At 46.1% G+C, this 20,839-nt stretch overlaps 1 protein-coding gene across 10 annotated transcripts in view; it reads left to right on the top strand.

Annotated features, from left to right (window-relative positions):
* The first annotated feature begins 12,563 nt into the window (after nucleotides 1-12,563).
* Nucleotides 12,564-20,839, top strand: part of MTM1 (myotubularin 1) — a 98,003-nt gene continuing 89,727 nt past the window's right edge. For 3 of the 10 annotated variants that reach the window (XM_023633911.2, XM_023633910.2, XM_023633914.2), the window contains exon 1: nucleotides 12,564-12,685. Coding sequence is in view for 1 of the 10 variants with exons in the window: in XM_070258228.1 (XP_070114329.1) it covers nucleotides 19,399-19,460 (62 nt within the window). In the remaining 9 variants the exon portion in view is untranslated. Of the gene's footprint in view, nucleotides 12,783-19,287; nucleotides 19,461-20,839 lie in introns of those variants that run through there. The other 7 variants (XM_070258230.1, XM_070258233.1, XM_070258234.1 and 4 more) reach the window with 7 other exon arrangements.

A 20,839-nucleotide genomic window follows, 5' to 3' on the forward strand; every position in this document is an offset into this window, starting at 1 on the left:
CTGCTTTGGCTAGTGTTTATCCACCAAGCTTGTGCTGGCCAGGCTGGGCTGGTTAGGCTGGGGTATTCAGAAGGGCCAGAGCTGCGGCTGTGATCAGTGTGTGTGAGACACGTTTGCCTTGAGGAAGGGGATGGAGGGAGCAGAAACGATCTAGACTTGCCACCCTCCCTTGTCTAGACTTCTCCCAGTGGCATCCTGGAGCTGAAGGGCCCCCGGCACTCATGGCCAGCCCTTGCTGTGCAGGCAAGAAAAAGGACGAAGAAGTGAGAAAGCAGCCAGTTTCTCTGCTCCAGCCAGGCTGGTGCTAGAGTATGTCGCGAGTGTGTGGAAACTGCTGTGGTCTGTCTCTCCTCTTCTGAGAGAAGGCTAAATGAAGGGTCTGGAAAGCCTTGAGAGAAGGCTTTCTAGAACTGCCACAACAAAGTACCACAAACTGGGTAGCTCAAAACAGCAGAAATTTATTGTCTCAGTTCTAGAGGCTAGAAGTCCAAAATCAAGGTGATGGCAAGGTTGTGTTGAATCTGAAGGTTCTAGAGGAGGATCCTTCCTTGTCCCTTCCAGCTTCTGGTAGCCTCAGGCGTTTCTTGGCTTGTGGCCGCATCACTCCAATCTCTGCCTCCATCTTCACTCTCTAGTGTCCTCTCCCCTTCTTAGAAGAACACCAGTCATTGGATGTAAGGCCCACCCAAAATTCAGGATGATTTCTTCTCGAGATCCTTAACTAACTACATCTGCAAAGACCCTATTTCCCAATAAGGTCACATTCTGAGGTTCTGCAAGGACATGAATTTTGGGGGGACAATTGAACCCACCACACGCTCCTAACTGAATTTTGTATCAATGTGGCCATTCCAGAATTGGTCTTTATTAGATATTATTTATGAAGATATTGTTGATTGAGAAAAATGTGCTTCAAAGCGGCTTCCATTGTCACCAAAATCCCCTCTGAAGGGGTAGCCACAGAAACACATCCTGCCCACTGCTATACGCTAGTCCCCAGTATGGTACCAGGTGTATAGTAGGTGCTCAATAAATATTTGCTAGGTGAACAAATATGCTGAAATCCATTTAATAGCCAAATGGACTTGCACTTCAGCTGAGAGAAGCTGGCCGTGGGCACAAAGTCCCAGATTTTCACAAGAGAGTGCAAGGCATTTTTCAGACCAATCTGACAAGTCTAAAAGCAGTCCAAGCTGAGCCCCTCTGGTCAGCCTTGCCCACCCTCTGGGAAGTCCCCAGAGGGCATCCTGGGGCTCCAGGAACCATGTGGAAACCCCTGTTGTGGGTCAGGAATCAAAAGCAAATAAAATTTTAAGTGCTGGTGATACACCACACCCAGCACCAAGGCGTTGACAACCGCCCTGCAAAGTTCACTCCATAAAATTACACAGCTTTTTATTCTACCCCACAAGCATTTACTGAGAGTCAGCCTACACTGTGTCTTCTAAGAGAGAGTACAATTGTTATCATGCAAGCCGGGTGGTGAAAATGGCTCGAGAGTGAGGAAATACCCTTTCGATTAAAGGGATCCCATTGTTTGCAGGACGCGTATTTTGCTTTCTTTGATTTCCAAAAGGGAAGTGCAATATGAAAAAAGGTATTTTTTTAACTGCGATGAGGAAAAAAAAAAGCTAGAAAACATTAGCCATCTCTAATTGGACTAAATTGAAGGGCTGGGCTGCCAGGGTTACTGTTTTGAAATAGATCGTGCTGTATGCCAGCTTACCAACTGGTAATAGGTCCCCATGACCTTCAGTATAGTCTAGACTCTTTAGCATGCCGGTCTTTCACAGCTGTCACCATCTTCTGCCTCACTGTTAGGGATTAAATTGTTTTCTCCCAAAAGATGTTGAAGTCCTAACCCCCAGTACCTGTGAATGTGACCGCATTTGAAAATAGGGTGTTTTCAGATGATCAAGTTAAGATGAGGTCATTAGGGTGGTCTCTAATCCAGTATGACTGGTGTCCTCATAAAAAAGGAGACATTTGAACACAGAGACATGCACATAGGGTGAATGCCATGTGAAGATCGGAGTGATGCTGCCACAGGCCAAGGGACTACCAGAAGCTAGGAGAGAGATCTGGAACATATCCTTCCCTAGCACCTTCAGAGGGAGCGTGATCCTGCCAACAGCTTGCTCTCAGACTTCTGGCCTCTAGAATGTAAAGAGGATAAGTTTCTGTTGCTCAAGCCGCTCAGTTTGCTGTACTTTGTGACGGCAGCCCTGGCAAGCTAGTGCACCCGCCTTCTGTCCGGATCCTTCCTGCCGCCCCCAATCTACACTCTAACTGCTCCTCCCTAGATGCTCCGTGCATGCTGGCCATCGCCATCATGTGCTTTGGCTAGGGGGAATCACACAGCCAGGTGTACCAGGGACAGTCCCAGACTATTCCTGTTGTCCCAGCATAATAATGAATAGTTCCCCCTTCCAAAGGCGTCCTGGTTTGGGCCATATGTTCTGAGGTCACCCTAGCATTTTTCTGTGCCAACTCCAGCTTCCAGCGATCCTCCCCTCCCTTCTACCTGCTCTGTTCCAGCGATCCTCCTCTCCTTTCTACCTGGTCTGCTCAAGTTCTACTTGGTGCTCAAAGTCCATCCCAAACGTCGCTGCTTCTGGGGAATATACCCCACTTCAGCCAAGGTTTCATCAGTTCATCCTCTGAGTTCCCAGGGCAGTTTATACATCTCCAACCCACATCACTTGTCACGATGTCATGTCAGCTCAAATGTGCCCTTCTCAGGGATGCCCCCTCTGACGTCCTGACTGGCCCAGGACCCTGGTTATTGCTCTCATAGCACCCTGGACTCCCCTGCCTTCGTGGCCTGTAGCCCAGGCTGTCAGGAGCTATTTGGGGGAGTTCATATCCATTAGGGTAATCCATTACTTGCTCCTAACCAGTGGTGGCAGGGACCATGTCTGTGTCCTGGCACACAGTTTGGATGAAGAAACATCATGGGTGTTTGTTTAAGTGCTTCTCATCCTGTAAAGCTGTCATCTTTTGCCTGTCTTGGCTGCGTCTTGGCTCCTCTATCTCCTTTAGCACTTACTACTGTGTCTAGAACATGAGAGGTGCTCAATGCCCGTTTATTGAGATAGTGTTTAATTTAAGAACATAACTCAGTGGCTGAACAATACTGAGTCCATAAAAGACATTGTATTTATTTCCCTCCCTGAAGCCACACCATGTGATATTGGGGTCTTCCCGGATGATAAACACAACTGGGACAATAATAGGTCTCAGAGCGACTGTTCCACCAGGGTGGAGAAGTGATATAGTTACAGTAGTCTGATGTCCAGCAATAGCTGCAGTCAACCACTACGGGGGGGAAGATGTAGGAAATGGCCTATTTCAACCTCTGATCCAGATGATTGCAGAGGCAAGAGCTGTTGCAGAAATACACCACTAATAACTCCTCACATGTTTTTAGCCCTGAGAGTTTATAAAAGGTTTTCACTTATACAAGCTACATTGAGTCTCACAATACCTCTATGAACTAGCGAGGGCAGAGAAAGGAGCCCTGCAGCTGCCTTTATTCAAAAGGGTCAAATAGCATGTCTTCGAAGTCACACCCTTCAAGGAGAGGTGTGCTGTCCAGGAGGGAGCTTGAGTTTATAATTGAAAAGTGGGGTTCTGGTCCAAGCTCTACCAGCTACCAGCACAGTTACCTTAAGCCACCTGCAGCCTCTCTGAGTCTTGGTTTCCTCATCTGTAAAAAAAGAATGATCACATTATTTATTTGTCTTCAAAGGCTGTTCTGTGGACCAGATAAGAAAAGGGATTGAGAGGGCTTGAAGAGCTTGAAAGCTGTGGACATATTAGGGGCCATCCAGGGTGGCCTTCCCAATGAACCCAGAGAGAAAAGAGAAAGAAAGAAGTATGGCACTGGCATTAGGATAGGCATATGGATCAATGGAATAGAATTGAGAGTCCAGAAATAAATGCATACACATATGGTCATGGATTTTCAACACAGGTGCCAAGACCACTTGGTGGGCAAAAACAGTCTTTTCAACAAATGGTGCTGAAACAACTGGATATCCACGCGCAAAAGTATGAAGTTGGACCCCTGCCTCACATCATACACAAAAATTAACTCAAGTGGATCATAGACCTACGTGTAAGAGCTAAAACTAAAACTTTTAGAAGAAAACATAGTAGTAAATCTTCATGACCTTGGATTTGACAATGGTTTCTTAGATTTGGAACTGAAAGCACAAGTGAGAAAAGAACAAAATAGACCAATTAGACTTCATCAAAGTGAAAAACATTTGTGTTTCAACCGAAACCATCCAGAAAGTGAAAATACAGCCCACAGAATGGGAGAAAATCTTTGCAAATCATATATCTGATAATGGACTTATACCCAAACTATATAAAGAATTCCTACAACTCAGCAATAGAAAGATAAATAACTCAGTTTTTTTTAAATGGGCAAAAAATCTGAATAGGCATTTCTCCATAAGTTATATGCAAATGGCCAGTGAGCAAATGAAAATATGGTAAACAACATTAGTTATCAGGAAATTCAAACCAAAACCACCATGGGGTACCATTTCACACCCACTGGGATGGCTAGAATAAAAAAGATGGATAACAAGAAGTGCTGGTGAGGATGTGAAGCTATTGGAACCCTGATGCATTGCTGGTGGGAATGTAAAATGGGAAAGCCACTTCGGGAAACAGTCTGGCAGTTCTTTAAAATGTTAAACATAGAGTTAACATATGACCCAGCGGTTCTCACCCTAGGTGTATATCCAAGAAAAATGAAAATGTAGGTCCACACGAAAAATTGTACACAAGCGTTCATAGCAGCATTATTCATAAGAACCAAAAGGTGGAAACAACCCAAATGTCCACCGATGGATGAATGCATAAACAAAATGTGGTAGGTATATACATACAATAGAATATTATTCAGCTGTAAACAGGAATGAAGTACTGATTCATGTTACAACATGGATGAACCTCAAAAACATTATGCTAGGTGAAAGAAGCTAGATGCAACAGGCCACATATTGTATGATTTCATTTCACATGAAATGTTCAGAATAGGCAAATCTATAGAGAAAGAAAGCAGATTGGTGGTTGCCAGGAGATAGTGGGGAAGGAGAAATAGGGAGTGACTGCTCATGGATATGGGGTTTCTTTTGGGGGTGATGAAATGTTCTGGACTTAGATAGTGGCAGTGGTTGTACAGCTCTGTGAATATACTAAAAACCACTGAATCGTACACTTTACATGGGTGAATTTTCTTGCGTATAAATTATATCTCAGCAAAGCCGTGAGAGAGAGCGAGAGCCTGCGCAATGTTCTGTGTTGCGGGCAGGGCCAGGAGGGATGAGGGCTGAGGATGTGGGAGGGGAGCTTAGCTTGAGCAGGTTTCCATGTGCAGCACTGAGACCTGGGCTTTCCTGGTGCTCTATTAGCAATCTGAAAAGTTGCCAACTCCCTCATTCCCCAGCACTTCAGCTTTGTTCCCATAAGTCCCACGTCGAGAGAGGAAGGGCAGGTGGGTGGTCTGCAGCTGTCACTAGAAACACTGCCACTAGAAACATCTCGTCTTTTACTCCCTAGGGGCCCGACAGGGGCAGGGGAAGGGCTGAGGTGACTGAGGCTCCATCCTGCTCCCAAATAGCTATCCCTGGAAGCCTCCACTTGAAGACTCATAGGGTTAACAGGATTTGGGGGCGGGGGTGCACATGCCTCCTCCTTGGTTGATGACCTCGTCGAAGTGATCCCCCCTCCCCCCCCTCTCCCCCCCCCGCCGGAGGCTATATCTGGAAAGGGAGCGCCTTCCTCAGACTCCCTCTGGGGCACTTTTCTAAAGGACTCTCCCCAGCTCCTCACCCCTGATGGGCGTGATCCTTAGGAGGCAGTTTCTAGGGTGATTCCATTGTATCCTGCTCCCCTGCACACCCCAGCCTTCTCCCTGGTGTTTTTTTCTCCTGAGTGGAGAGGAAGGATCTAGGAAGACACTCTAGGAAAGGATCCTCCTTCGCAACTCCCATGAGTTTTTGGCAGTGACACAAAGAGGTGGGAGTATTTATTCTGGAAAGGACCCTCATCCTTCCAGTCGCCTGGGACTTGGGCTCTTGGCTAATTCTGGCTCCCAGTGGGAGGCTTTGTTTCTGAAGCAGGACACGGGACCTCCTGTCTGGGGTGGAAACTGACCTTGCAGGGTACGATCACGCCTGAGATGAACCATGGAGGACCTTGTCAATGAGTCTGAATTTTTGGTCCCCTTAGTTCAGGCTACTGTGGGGGCTTAATTAATCTTGTTTTTGAATTGTGGTAAAATACACATATCAAATTTACCATCTTAACCATTTTTAAGTATACAGTTTAGTAGTGTTAAGTACATTCACATTGTTGTGCAACCAATCTCCAGAACTCTTTTCATCGTCCTAAACTGAAATTTGTCCCCATTAACACTAACTCCCCATCCCCTCTCCCCGGCCCCTGGCAACCATCAATCTACTTTCTGTCTCTGTGAATTTGCCTACTCTGCATGCCTCATACAGGTGGAATCATGAAGTATTTGTCCTTTTGTGTCTGGCTTTTTCGCTTAGCATAACGACTTCAAGGTTCATCCATGTTGTAACCTGTGTCAGAATTCCCTTCCCTTTTAGGGCTGTATAATATTCCATTGTATGGATAGACAACATTTTCCTTGTTCATTCATCTGTCAATGGGCACTCGAGTTGCTTCAGCCTTTTGGCTCTTGTGAATGTTGTTGCTATGAACATGGGGGTGCAGATATCTCCTTGTAACCTTGTCTTTGGTTCTTCTGGGTATATACCCAGAAGTAGAATTGCTGGATCATATAATAATTCTATATTTAATTTTTTCAGGAACCACCATACTGCTGCGCCACCTAACTTCCCACCAACAGTGCACAAGGCTTCCAATTTCTCCACATCCTTGCCAACACTGGTTATTTTTTGGGTTTTTTTGTTTGTTTGGTTGGTTTAGATAGTAGACATCCTAATGGGCGTGAGTTGGTGTCTCGTGGTTTTAATTTGCATATCCCTAATGATTAGTGATTCAAGTACTTATTGGTCATTTGTATATCTTCTTTGGAAAAGTGTCAGCTCGAGTCCTTTGCCCATTTTTTAAGTGAGTTATTTGATTTTTTGTTGTTGTTATAGGAGTTCTTTATACATTCTGGATATTAATCCTTCATCGGATATGTGATTTGCAAATATTTTTTCCCATTCCATAGGTCGCCTTTTCACTCTATTGTGTCCTTTGATGCACAGAAGTTTTTAATTTTTATGTAGCCTAATTTATCAATTTTTACTTTTGTTGCCTGTGCTTTTGGTGTCATATCCAAGAAATCATTGCCAAATCCAGTGTCAAGAAGTCTTCTTCCTGTTTTCTTCCAAGAACTTTATAACTTTAGCTCTCACATTCAGGTCTTTGATCCATTTTGAGTTAATTTTTGTATATGGTGCAAGATAAGGATCCAACTTCACGCTTTTTCATGTCAAGATTTTCCAGCACCATTTGTTGAAAAATTGTCCTTTCCTCATTGAATAGTCTGGGCACCCTTGTCAAAAACCTTTTGACCCTATATTTGAGGCTTTATTTCTAGGCTTTCTATTTTATTCCTTGGTCTACATGTCTGTTCTTATGCCAGTACCACGCTATTTTGATTACTGTAGCTTTGTAGTGAGTTTTGAAATCAGGAGGTGTGAGACCTCCAACTTTGTTCTACTTTTTCAAGGCTCTTTTGGCTATTCAGTGTTCCTTGAAATTCCACATGAATTTTAGGATAGATTTTTCTGCAAAATTACCATGGTGGTTTTGATGGAGAGTGCACTAAATCTGTAGATTGCTTTGGGTAGTATTGATGTCTTAACAATATTAAATCTTTGAATCCATAAACATGGGGTGTCTTTCATTAATTTGTGTCTTTAATTTTTTTCAGCAGTGTTTTGTTGTTTTCAGTGTACAAGTCTTTCACCTCCTTGGCTAAGTTTCTTCCTAACTATTTTATTCTTTTTGGTTGATTAATCTTAAATAACAAAATTTCATTCGAGTTCAGCAAATATTTGCTGACATTCAGGTTTTTCCACTTTCGTTTCTTCCTTTCTCATATATTCTCTTTCAATTTTCATCTTGGGTCTCCAAATCTTTCAGTGTTTGAGAAGTAGCATTCTATTCACCTCAATATGAATCAGGTCAGCTCCTTCAAATAAAAAGATAAAGCTCTTTGTAAAAATCTGTTGAATAAGACACACTTGAATGTATCATGAAACAGGTCCTCTTGGGGCCTACTTCCTCAAAAAATTTTTAGTGTAAGAAACCGAGATTTTGTTACAAAACTCACAATTAGGGGCAGAAGGAGGTATCTTGTGAGTTGCCCTTTCTTCTGGGTGGCTTTGGTTTGATTTGTGGTCTGACTGGGGCCTGAGGCAATTTTCTCACCATGCTGCTTGTGGACTAAACCTCAAAGCCATCCCTGAACACCCTCTATTTGCCTAGCAATGAGAGACAAACAGGGCTGGCTCTTGGAAACACTGTGATGTCATAACAATAATCCCTGCATGTCTGGCCCCTGTGTCCAAGAGGCCCAGTGACAAAAACTCTGGGCTTCTCTTTGTGAGTACTTTCATGCCTCATTACTTGGCTCGAACTTCCCATCCAGCACCTGGGAAAATAGACCCTGCCGACCAGCGGGGCCTCTCCAAGGAGGCCCCACCTCAACACTGAGTTCTTTGAGAAAGTAGAAGGGAAACATCAGCAAGAAGCACTACTGCTTCTCGTCTTCTGATCTTCACTCTCTTCTGAATGTGAACACAGAGTCCAGCTTGATGCCCATGGTGTACTGGAGCCCTACGGTGTGCACGCCCGCAGGTCACTGGAGGTCCCAGAGAGAAGGTAGGGAAAACTTCTGGTCCCTGGGGGCCACAGGTGTCATGCTCAGGCTGTCCAGACTGGGCTCCTGGGTCTCCTCCATCCAGGAGAGCACTCCCTGTCCCCCCATGGGTCTGGGCCACCATCTTCTTCCAGTGGGGGCTTCTCCTTCGCCCCACCCAAGCTCTTTCCTTGTAGCACACCCTTGGTGTGTGTGGGGAAAACTTCATCACTTTCTCCCCTTCAAGGTCCTGGGCCTCTTATAAACAACCAACCAAACAAACAAGCAAAAACAGATTGATAATTGTGGGCAGCCTCAGGAACCTTCACTGAGGCTACCTCCCTCCCCTGCTTTAAACTTCAGCTTTATTGAAGTATAATTTATCCACAGTGAAATTCACTCATTTCGTGTTTAGAGTTGAATGAGTTTGGGCAGTTGTATACAGTGGCACAATCAAAGTATAGAACATTCGATCACCCCCAAAACTTCCTTCTTTGCCCTTTTGCAGTCAATCCCCTTCCCACACCTCTGGCCCCAGTCAGTCTCGAATCTTTCTCTCATTGTAGTTTTTCCTTTCCCCAAATGTAACATAAATGGATTCATACAGTTTGTAATATTTTGTGTATTGTTTATTTTGCTTAACATAATTTTTTGAGACTCATTCCTATTGTAGCATGAATCAATGGTTCTTCCCTTTATTGCTGAGTAGTATTCCACGGTATGGACATATCACCATTCAGCCATTAGTTGATAGGAATTTGAGTGGTTTACCTGTCTGACTATTATTTTCAAAAAGCTGCTATGAATATTTGAATACAAGTTTCTTTTATGAACAGAAGTTTTCATGTCTCTTGGGTAAATACCTAGGAGTGGTATTGCTGGGCTGTGTGTACTCTTAACTTTATAAATCACTGCCTGTTTTCCAAAGTGGCTGCACCATTCTGCTGAGGCTACTTTTAAAATAAAGGGCGGAGTGGGGAGAAGGAGGGAGGCAGTGCCACTCTGCAGTTCTGGAAGCAGAAGTTAGTCCCAGGCACTCATGTGTTTATTCTTCACAACAAGCTAATGAAGTAGATACTAATATCCCCATTTCACAAATGAGGAAATCAAGGCTCAGAGAGACGTCCTTGCTCAGCCACATATCTAACAAACGGAAGAGCTCAGATTTGAGCCCAGAGGCCTTCATGCCAATGCCTAGGGGCTTGCCCCCAGCCCTCTCCCACCTCACTTCCCATCAGCCAACCAGGCAGCTTGGGATCACTGCTGCCTTGACACTCTGTACCTTGTATTCACCTCTGTCCTTGCTGTGCTAGGACACAGCAACCCTGGGAAGTGGCATTTGACTCCTTTTTCAGAGGAAGCAGCTGATTATCAGAGCGGTAAAGTAACTTTCCCAAGGCCAACAGCTTGTCTCTAGAATTGCTGGGACTGGAATCCAGGTTTCCTGATTCTAAGTGTGTTCTGCCAGAGCACAGTGCCCAGCAGCTACATTTTAAATTTTTCATTTCTGACCACAGCTTTCTTCAGCTTTCTCCTTCCTCTATAAGGACGTCCTTCCCTTTCCTCTACCTTCCTCCACCCCGGGCTGATATAGTGGACCTGGTAGAACAAGGTGGTGGCAGTCCCTAGCTTGCATCAAGCCCAGGCAGGAGTGGGGACTGGGAGGTCAGAACGCCAGCAGTGGGGCCCGTGTGGTGAGTGTGCTAGCAGAGAGAAGCAGGAAACAGGCCATTTCCTTTCTCAGGCCTGCTTCTCACCCAGGAGGCTGGGGGTGGGAGTATGGTGTGCACCTGCCTGAGGGAGGGCAGGACTTGGTCAAGAACACAGCCACCTGGCCAAGGGCAAGGTGGGAATCCTATTGCTCAACCTTTACAGTTTTCAAAGTGCTTTCCCCCCTGTTCCTACTTGATCCCTACACCTACACTGGGAGGCAGGCAGGGCAGAAGTCACTGTCTCCCTTTCACAGGCCAGAGACCGTCTTCTCTATGGGCCTTTACTGCTTGGGTGGCCTCCTTCCAGAGCTGAGGCTGGTCTGGGGCTGGAGCCAGGTTAGAGGTTCTAGAGAAATCTTCTCCAATAACTACGTCCTTAGGATGAGGAGTGTCCCTGCTCTGTATCCTTCCCCTCCCCACATTGAGTAAAGGGCGTCAGTCTCATCCTTGAACACAGTGCCTACTGTATGCAAGTTCTCCAACCCAGCTGCTGCCCTGCTTCCACCCATCCACATTTCCTCTCTCCCTCTGCTTCAAGACTCACAGATTTGGGAATCCAGAGTTATTCAGTAGCCCACCAGGGAGCCTCTCTGGCATGCAACGTGTGCAATCAAGAAGCATTTACTGAGCACTCTTTGAAATCCAGTACAAAAGTGAATGTAATTCAAAGAAGTTCACAGTCTGGGGAGGAGAGCTGGCGGGGCAGACATGTAAGCAAATGCTGACATCAGTGCGATGAGAAAGGCTCTGGGGGGAGCTTTAATTCTGCCTGGCCCAGGAGCAAGTGCTATTTTGTTGCCTTTCTGGGAGTTTGGCCAATCCAAGAGAAAGGAACAATAAGTGTAAAGGGCTGGAGGGAGAAAAGATCCTGGTGCATCCAGAGAATAGAAAGAAGTTCCCTGTGACCAGACCAGAACTTGAAGTGAAGAGAGAGAAGTAGCACATCAGGAGAAATGGGTAAAGAGTAGGCGAGTTGGAGTCTGAAGGGCCTTGTTACTCATCTAAGAAATCTGGGGTCTTCAATAGGGTTAAAATGTGTATGTGTATGTATACATATATATACACATACACATATATATGTAAATATATATATATAAAATGATACAGGATTATACACACACACACACACACATATATATATATACTAGTATCATGTAAAACAGCTGTTTTTAGATGCTGGAGTACTAACAAATAAAAGAAAAAAAGAGGTCATATTAAAGTAACCCTATTTACTGTCAATTACCTGAACTTCTTATGTATAATGATTATGCAGCACGAGGAATATTACACATCTTCTTCTATGTGTCCGAGTATGGGTTTTTTTTTTTTTTTTTGATTACACACTGAATTCTCTTCCTGAAGTTGTCTTCCTTCTTTCTCCTTGCTGTATTACTGGTCGCCTGCCCCAAACCTCAAAAAGTAGAAGGAACTTTATCCTGAAATGTTTCATTTCACTAAGTCTCAAGAGAGTTCTTGGAAAGGCGTTGGCACAGTATGAAGGATGCTTCGGCTATTAGCAGGATTTGCAAATTGCGGATCCTGCACCTGAGTCAGTGAAATTTCCCTTGTTCCCTTATAGTATCTCAACTTCAAGCTGCCAACTCTATGTACCCAGTAATAGTTCAATTTAGTGACATCCGCTAAAGTTTTATCTAGAGAAATTTTCCCTCTGAATTTCCCCTTTGTTGGAGAAAAACACTGAAACACAGAGAAGACTCCTGAGACTACGCTTCCCAGCGGCCTCCGTTTGGCGCCTGCTCCAACTTCCCTGACAGGGGTGGCTCCTAGCATCTTGGCCCTGCCCATTCCCAGTACCGTATTTAGAACTACAACTCCCAGCTGACTCCACGCGTCGGACCCGTCAAAGACGGTTTCCCAGCAGCCTCCTGGGCGAAGAGGCCCGCCCCTTGGAGCGGCCCCCCACGCTCACCCGGCGCCTTCCGCCCGCCCTCGCCTCTGTCACGTGACACCCCCCGCCAACCGGGGCGCGGAGGAGGGCAGCGGGCGGTGGTCAGGGGCGGGGAGGCTGCAGGGGGCGGGCCCTGGAGGGGGCGGAGCGGGGCCCGGGAGCCGAGCAGCCTGGCAACGGCGGTGGCGCCCGGAGCCCGAGGTGGGTTTGCGCTCGCGGCTGGCTTGGCTCTGAGCCGGGCGCTGCGGGGATCCGTGGTGCGGGGGCCAGGAGGAGGAAGTTGGGACTCGCCGGGCTGGTGGGTCCTGCGGGGCCCGCGGGGCCTCGCAGCAACCGCGGGGGAGGGGGGGGGCGGCGGTTCGTCCGAGCGTCTTCGCTGTCCCCGCCGACCGGGGCTGAGGCCGGCGAGCAGTAGGCAGGTGCCTCCAGCTTCCCTGTTTCTCCCCACCCGAGGTCCCGGGCCGGCGGCGGGCGAAGGTCGGATGGGAATCCGGGCCGGCGGGCCGGGGCGGGGGTGGGGGCGTCGCGGCCGCTGCCCGGACTTTGCTTCCCCGTCCCGGGGCGGCGAGCGGGCCGGGCGGCGACGCGCCTCGGCTGGTCCTCGCCCTGGCTGTCCGCTCGGGGTGGGTGCCCGGCGCATCCCTGTGGGTCCTGTGGAGCCGCCGCATCCGGCACTGGCCGCGAATCCTCGATCCGCCTTCTCCGCCAGTGTTTCTGTGTCACGCACAAGAGGTTTATCTGCTTTTGCAACAGTTGAGGGAAGATCTGAGAGGGAACGGTTAGTTCCCTGATACGCAGTCGGAAGTATGCACAGGCACGAGCAAGCGCCCTTTGCCGGGTTGCCTCCCTTAGCTGTCTTTTGCTGTGCTCAGGAAGTGAAAACTAATTTTAGTTTATGCCTAAGCAAATATGAAATGAATCTGCTGCACAAATTATATTATGGGCTTTATAGACACAAAGTATGAGGCAAAGTGGATTGTGACTGGCTTTTAAACAGACATGCCAGACCTTCACAAGAATGGAATCATGGCATATTAGAATTGATTAAGATCTTGAAGTTCATATAGTTCATCTGTTTCCCATATGGGGAAACCGAGGCCCAGAGAGGGTAACTAACGTGACCTAGGCTTCGGGGCAACTTAGCAAAGCTAGTGTCGCAAGTCAGGTCTCGGGGGGTATCTTGGCGTCTGTCTAGACTGGGTACTTTTTGTCACAGCTCAGTTTTGCTCCTTGTGAAGTATCCATGCACCTTAGAGTCTTGAGACTGAGCCAGCGATTTTGCTGTGGTTCAGACCATTTTGAATTCCCTTCAAAACTGGCTTACCAGCCAGATAAGACAGTCAGGCTTGTTAATTTATAGAGACGTTTTGCTTTTATCCAACGTATATTTGCGGCATGATCGCTTATTCACCAGATTTGACTCTGAATGACCTTTGGCTCTCACAAAACCGAACCTACCCTTGAGAGCTTCTACACCATGGCGTAGGTTCAAACCAGTGGTGCTGCCAGTGTTTAATAGCAGCCTCCTGAGGTGCTTGCAAGTGGGGAACATGCACTGGGGCTTTAGATTCTAGTAGGGTTATTAAATGGTTGGTCTCCTTAGAGTTAGAGCTCCTTAAAGTTCTAACTTATATTTATCAAGTTGCCAGCGGTTTCATTCATTCATCGAACCCAGAATGCCCGTGGTATGCAGGCAGTATCCCAAGCCCTGGGAAGACAGCAGACGGCACCACTGCCGAGGTCCCTGCTTGACAGAGCTTATGTGTGGAGAAGCAGACAATAAAAAATAATGATGTATTTTCCAGTGGAGGTGAGCACTGTAAAGGAAAATAGAGCTCTGAAACTGCGCTGACAATACAGCAGGCTGGCATGATTGAGAGTGACTTGGGCATTACTTTGAATTGCCATTTTAGGTTGTTGGCCGCTCCTCCATTAAAGCAAATAGTCAAATCCAAAAGGTAAATGTGTCTGAATCAGAGATTCTCTGGAGTCATCATTTCTCCAGCGATTGCCTTTTGGATGATAAGTTCCTCACAGCCTCATGTTTTCTTGCATTTTGCCCCCTTACTTGCAAACAGTCAGTGGTTTTGAACGCCCAGGGAGGCGATCTTCGAATCCCTTGCTGCCTCAGTATTACCCCAGTCTAGCTATAGAAGGCTCTGCTGACGTCAGTATTGGCTGTTGATTCCATGCCAGTGCCTGCTGGCTTCGGGCTGCCTTACACGAGAAGTTTTCTTCCTGCACGCTGGTTTCAGCTGGGAACCTACCCTCTGAAATGATCGTCAGTCTTTGTGTTGTGTGGTTTGTAAAGAAACTAGTTCGTTTGAAATTAGCTCTAACGTAAAGAAACATTCAACTTCTTAAGAGCAAGAGTACAAATAAAATGGCATTACTGATAACTTACTATAAAAGTTCATCTGTTTAGTACCTTTTCAGTTCTCTCCTCTTCTGTATGTTCAGTGGCTTCAAAGGAAGTTTTCAAACTTTTACAGGTTCTGAAAAATGATTAAAGTTATAAAAAATACTCCAGTATTCTTTGTTCCAAAATGAAAGGAGAATTAACAAAATGTAGTTAAGTTTAAAAACCACCGAAAGAACATGTGGTTCTCGCTCTTATTGAGGGCTCCAAAAGAGGGAGAAAAGCAGAGCCTCTTCAAGGCTTAGTAGGCGACATTTTGAACTGGTGGCCAAAGGATTTCAAAGGCCAGAGTTTCTTGTTATTTCTAAAGTTTTTCAATTTTATAAAAGAATAAGTTGTTTTCATTATTCTTTAGTAATTTCCCTTCCCTGTTTCTGACCTCTTTGAAGTTCTGCTTTCTTTATTTTCTGGTTTCTCAGTTCATTATTCCTTTTTGGCACACGAGGGGACAGGGGCTGTCATTTGTCTATAGGGTGTTGACTCTGGACTTGAATCCTGGCTTTAATATTACCTGTGTGGCTTTCCGCAAGTTACTTACCTCTACTGTGCCTCAGTTTCCTTGTCTGTAAAATGAAATAACAATAAGTAAATACAAATAAATGAAATGAAAATAATAATAGTACCTTCCTTAAAGGGTTGTGGGCAGAACTGAGTGATAATCTACGTTAAGTACTTAGGAGAGCGTCTTGCACATAGTAGGCACTCAAGAAAAGTTAACTCACTGACTTAACTACATGGAACTCCCTTCTTTTCTTTTAAAGAAGAAAATGATTCTTGGCATGTCCTAATAAACTTCTGTAAATCCCGTAAGCATGATTTTGTAGACATTCTTCTGCATTTCATTGTTGACTCAAGGTTTTAGTTTCAGGTGACATTGGCAGCAGTGTCCACAATCTTTCAGTGTTAAGTTCCCTTTACTGTTTGGACTCAGAAATTACTCGAGGCCATATTTTGTTTGTTACTACAAATAAGAATAGAGCAAGAGAGGCTGCCTTCTAATTCCTCTGCTTTGGAAGCGAGAGGGTACCAGGAGACCCAGGTGGAGTTAGTTGAGTGAGATCCAGTTGGCATCCTGTAGTTGAAGGATGGTTTTTCATGTTAAATGTTTACAGTGTATTTTTCCACAAGAGCACCAGGACAATCTCATCCTTTTCTTTTCTTTTTCGGTGAGGAAGATTCGTGCTGAGCTAACATCTGATGCCAATATTTCTCTTTTTGCTTGAGGAAGATTGTCCCTAACCTCTGTGCCAATCTTCCTCTATTTTGTATGTGAGATGCTGCCACAGCATGGCTTGATGAGCGGTGTGTAGGTCTGTGTGTGGGAGCTGAACCTGTGAACCCTGAGCTGCTGAAGCAGAGTGTGCAGACTTAACCACTATGCCACTAGGCCGGCCCCTCATCCTTTTCTTTTTAAGAATGTGGCAGGCATCTCTGTGGAAAATTGGCATTGTGGACCAGTACTTTCTTTCCATTTCTAGCCAAGGAACAAGGAGTGGCAAAGGATTCTTTTGTCTGTGTGACGTGGTAGAAAGCTTCCTGCGTTTGGATTCCAGAAGTCAGGTTCAAGTCCCAGTTCTGCCCCTTCTTAACTCTGTAACATGGGACAAGTCATTTTACCTCGCTGCAGGTGGCTCTTCCATTTGTAAGATAGAGCTCAGAAAACCTGCACTACCCAGCTCCCGGAGCTCTTCCAAGAGTCAGATGTGCATCAGCACCCTTTGTACGCTTTGGGGCATTATTATTATTGCATTCATGTGTTATATAAGCCGTCGCTATTTGGAGAACTGCTGTAACAGGGCAGCGTCCTTCCTGTTCTTGGCCCATCTCCCCGGTAACTGTAGGTGTGGCCTCTCAGCCTCCTTCTCCTTCTTCTGTCAGCACTGAAATATGCAAGTGTTTTATTGCCCTCTCAAATGGACCTGAAGCCATTGGTACACCTTAGGAGCTTCCATTGTATTCATTCCTAAAACGATAGTACTGTATAGCCAACAATCACAGGGCGAGGGTAAGGTGGATCTCTGCAGCAGGGAACATTGCCTGCCTTTTTCTGCAGTGCCTCAGAAGGAGAGGCTTCCCTTTTTCCAGTCAACACCTCTCCTTAGCTCCTCAATGCAGCTTGAGGCCCTGCTGAGTTGGTCCATCCACACTAGACTGAATGCTCGCACTCCTGGGGTTAGGATGAGAAGAAATCCAGGGACTTGATTGCTGTCCAGGTCTATACCGCCTTCCTTGTTCGAAGAGAATGCGTGCTGAGTGCTCTTTTCTTGTTACTTGAATGTCTCTCAAAATTTTGAAATGACTCCATAAGTAGCTCTTTGAAATTTCATGTACTTATATTAGTTTAGTATTGCTGTTCCTCCACTCCTTGTCTTGATAGGTAACACCTGTATATTTCAGTATTAATTTTTTTTATCTTCCAAGCTTGTCCTAAAGAGGGCCGAGTTTTGAGATGTTTTCCTGGGCGGGTGAAACCTAACATGGCCCTCTACACGCAGTAGACATTTAGTAACCATTCTGTGACTTGAACTGGACAAGGGCCCGGGAGTTTAGAATCGTTTGGATGTGTTCGTTTCAGCCAGTTCTGTTGCATGTCTAGAGATCATATTCCCTGACTGCAAGATGAACCGGAGCTCAGGCTTAGCCTTTCTTTCCATGGTCAGTTAGCGAATGAATAAGAAAGCTCTTTGAGTCCAGTGATGGGAGAGGCCTCACACATTGATTTCCCACCCTTTTTCTTCCCAGCTTCTGGAGTTTTGGACTGGTGTCATGAGCAGTTTGAGTTTAGATTCGTTTTTGCTTTGCTTGTTGGTGGGAGGGGGTAAGGGAAGTTGAAGGCTAATAATTGAAAGTAAAAATAAAAGTACCTTGTTTGTAACTCATTCAGCTCTTATTCCCTTGCCTGTAGACCTCAACACACAGTGCTGCCCTTTCTTTAGCTTGTGGTAGTTGTTAGATATTGATAGCATGTCCTTACGCTGTGTGAGAGGAAGCACAGTTTCCCAGAGCCTCTCACAGTGCAGTGGGCTGCTGCATCAGGGTGTCGTGCTTTCCCCTTCATGGGAGCCCTGCAGGCAGAAGTGGGTCATAGAGGGGATTCTTAGCATTAGGTGGTGGACTTGAAATTCCCTTGTATGACCCTTAACTTTTGTTATGGCTCTGAGATTATTAGGTGGGGACTGAGAAAATGAGGACTGTGTGGTCAGCATTCATTCCAGCAGGCTTGGAATTGGCCCGAGCTCTTTTACTGAAATAAGAAATGTACCTGCCCCGCAGTGACCTCTGGGCATGATGTGTCAGTACTATTTGTGGGTCACAGTGAAAGGGAAGATTTGCATTTGGTTTCAGTGAGCCCCCAGGAGGGTGCTGCCATTGATACTGGTTATATGGCAAGCAGGATATAAGAAACTCCAGTCAAGATTCCATTTTGAGCTTCCTGGTCCTGAGGTGTTCCTTGCACATGTCGTTGGTTCCGGATCTGTGAGAGAAAGCAAGAGTCCTTACAGCCCTCACAGACAGACGGAGAACAATTGGAGCTGGTCGTCACCTCTTTGTAGCCCTCGTGGTGAGACATAAGTGATTTTGAAAGTTGAGGCTGAGTCTAACTCTGCTGGCCATTTCCCTTCTTCACTGTTATCAACTCTGAGATGACGTGATTGCTTCTCCAGAGGTTCCCATCACTTCTTTTTTTTTTTTTTGGAGGAAGATTCGCCCTGAGCTAACTATTGCCAATCCTCCTCTTTTTGCTGAGGAAGACTGGCCCTGAGCTAACATCCATGCCCATCTTCCTCTACTTTATACGTGGGACGCCTACCACAGCATGGCTTTTGCCAAGCGGTGCCATGTCTACACCTGGGATCCGAACCAGCGAACCCTGGGCCGCCAAGAAGCAGAACGTGCGAACTTAACCGCTGCGCCACCGGGCCGGCCCCTCCCATCACTTCTATGCCACCAAAACAGTGTTTCCTGGTTGATAACGATTGTCCTGATGGCCCTGCCCCTCCTCAGCTCCTGGGAGCTTGGGGGAAATGCAGAATCTCAGGCCCCCTCCAGATGACACCACCAGAATCTGCAGTTTAATAAGACCCCCAGGTGATCTGTATGTAAATTAAAGTTTGAGCAGGCTGGTCTAAGTAGCAGTTCACATCCTGGCTTCCTGATCCTTTGAGACTGCGCTGTCCTTTAGAAGGATAATTCAAGCCACATGTGTAATCTGTTTTCCTAGTAGCCGCATTAAACAAGGAAATGGTTGGAATCGCTTTTTGTAATATAATTTAACCCAGTATATCCAAAATATTATTTCAACAGTGCTCAGTATAATTATTAGTGAGATGTCCCACCTTTTTTGTACTAAGTTGTTGAAATCCGGCGTGTATTTTACATTTAGAGCACAAACCGTTTGGAGTAGCTGTATTTCACGTGTTCGGGAGCTACATGTGCTGGTGGCTCCAGTGTTGGACAGCGCAGCTTTGAGATACCTTCTGGCCTTGATTTGCTGATGATGTCATTGTATTCGCTGTCAATGCCGGAAGAGCAGTTACAGCCTCCGCTGCCACCTCGGTAATACCTTGCATTAACATTCGGGGTAATCTGTGCCAAGGCCTTCGCCCAGTGTTGTTACGTACATCTCATTTGAATCCTCACAACATCTCCATGTCATTGCAGAGTTTTTTCTTGGTTTCGGTTTAGTAAGCCGTATTAAGAAGTCACCATTGGTATACATGTGAAACGGAAGCTGCTTTCTTGGGGGCATCTTCAGAGAACTCGAGGAAGGCCTCCTCTGGCTTATGGGAGAGGGCGGAGAGTCTCTAAATAGAAGTTTCCTTGTGCTGGAATACTACAGACCAGTGGTTTGCCACACTGGCTGCTCATTAGAATCACCTAGGGCGCTTTAACTACCTGCTGCCCGCGCCCCACCCACAGTCATTCAGATTTATTTGATCTCAGGGGAGATCCGACGTCTGCAGTTTTTTAAAGGGCTCCAGGTGATTCTGGCGTTCAGCCCAGCCCCGAGCAGCTGCTCTAGGGGCGTGTCTCCAACTTTACAGCGCTGCGAATCACCTGGACTTCTGCTGCAACTGCAGATCCTGACTCAGTGGGTCGGGAACGGGCGGGAGAGCCCTCCTCAGTTGCAGCAAGCTCCCAGGCGATAGCAGTGCTGCGGCTTGTGGCTCGCACTTTGACTTGGAGTAGCCAGCCGCAGCAGGATCACCTGAGGGCGTTTCCAAAACGACAAGTTGCCTGGCAGCAAGCCTGGAGTTTCTGATTCAGTAGGTTTGGGTGGGGCCCAGGATCTGTATTTGAGAAGGCGCGCTGTTTTCCGTATTTCATTATAAAGTATTATGTTTACTTTAGGTTTTGTCTAGGCGCACTTCTAGTGCACATTTTTTTTGCATAAATGGATGGTGAATTTTATCAAACCCCTTTCCTGCTTTTATGGAGATGTTTTTCCCTCTTTAAACCTGTTAATGTGTTGGGATATTTTAAGGGATTTTCTAATAAAACTTGGTAGCATTAACCAGGTTTGCATTGCTGGCGGGAACCCAGCGTGGTTTTACTGCTGGACTCGATTGGTACTGTTTTCTTCAGGATTCTTACATCTGTATTTGTGAATGCGACTTGGCTTTAATGTTCCTGTCCTGGCTTGTCCTTGTGTAGTTCAGTGTCGTTTTGCTAGCCCTGTAAAGTGAGGGAGAGTATTCCCTTCTTCGAGTCTCTGGGAGTTTGTGTAAGATTGCTTCTTTCTTCCTTGAATGCTGGCCGCAACTTGCCCTGGCGCCACCTGGGCCGGGAGTGTTTGGTGTGGGCAGATTTTAAACTAATAGTTAACATCTGCTATCTCTGTAGTTACGCCTGTCTTTTCATTCTTAAAATCTTAATATTGTTTATTAGTGCCTTCTCTCTTTTTTTCTTGATTAATCTTACCAGAGGTTTGTCAG

The sequence above is a fragment of the Equus caballus genome, chromosome X, assembly GCF_041296265.1.
Source record: "Equus caballus isolate H_3958 breed thoroughbred chromosome X, TB-T2T, whole genome shotgun sequence".
Classification (NCBI taxonomy): domain Eukaryota; kingdom Metazoa; phylum Chordata; class Mammalia; order Perissodactyla; family Equidae; genus Equus; species Equus caballus.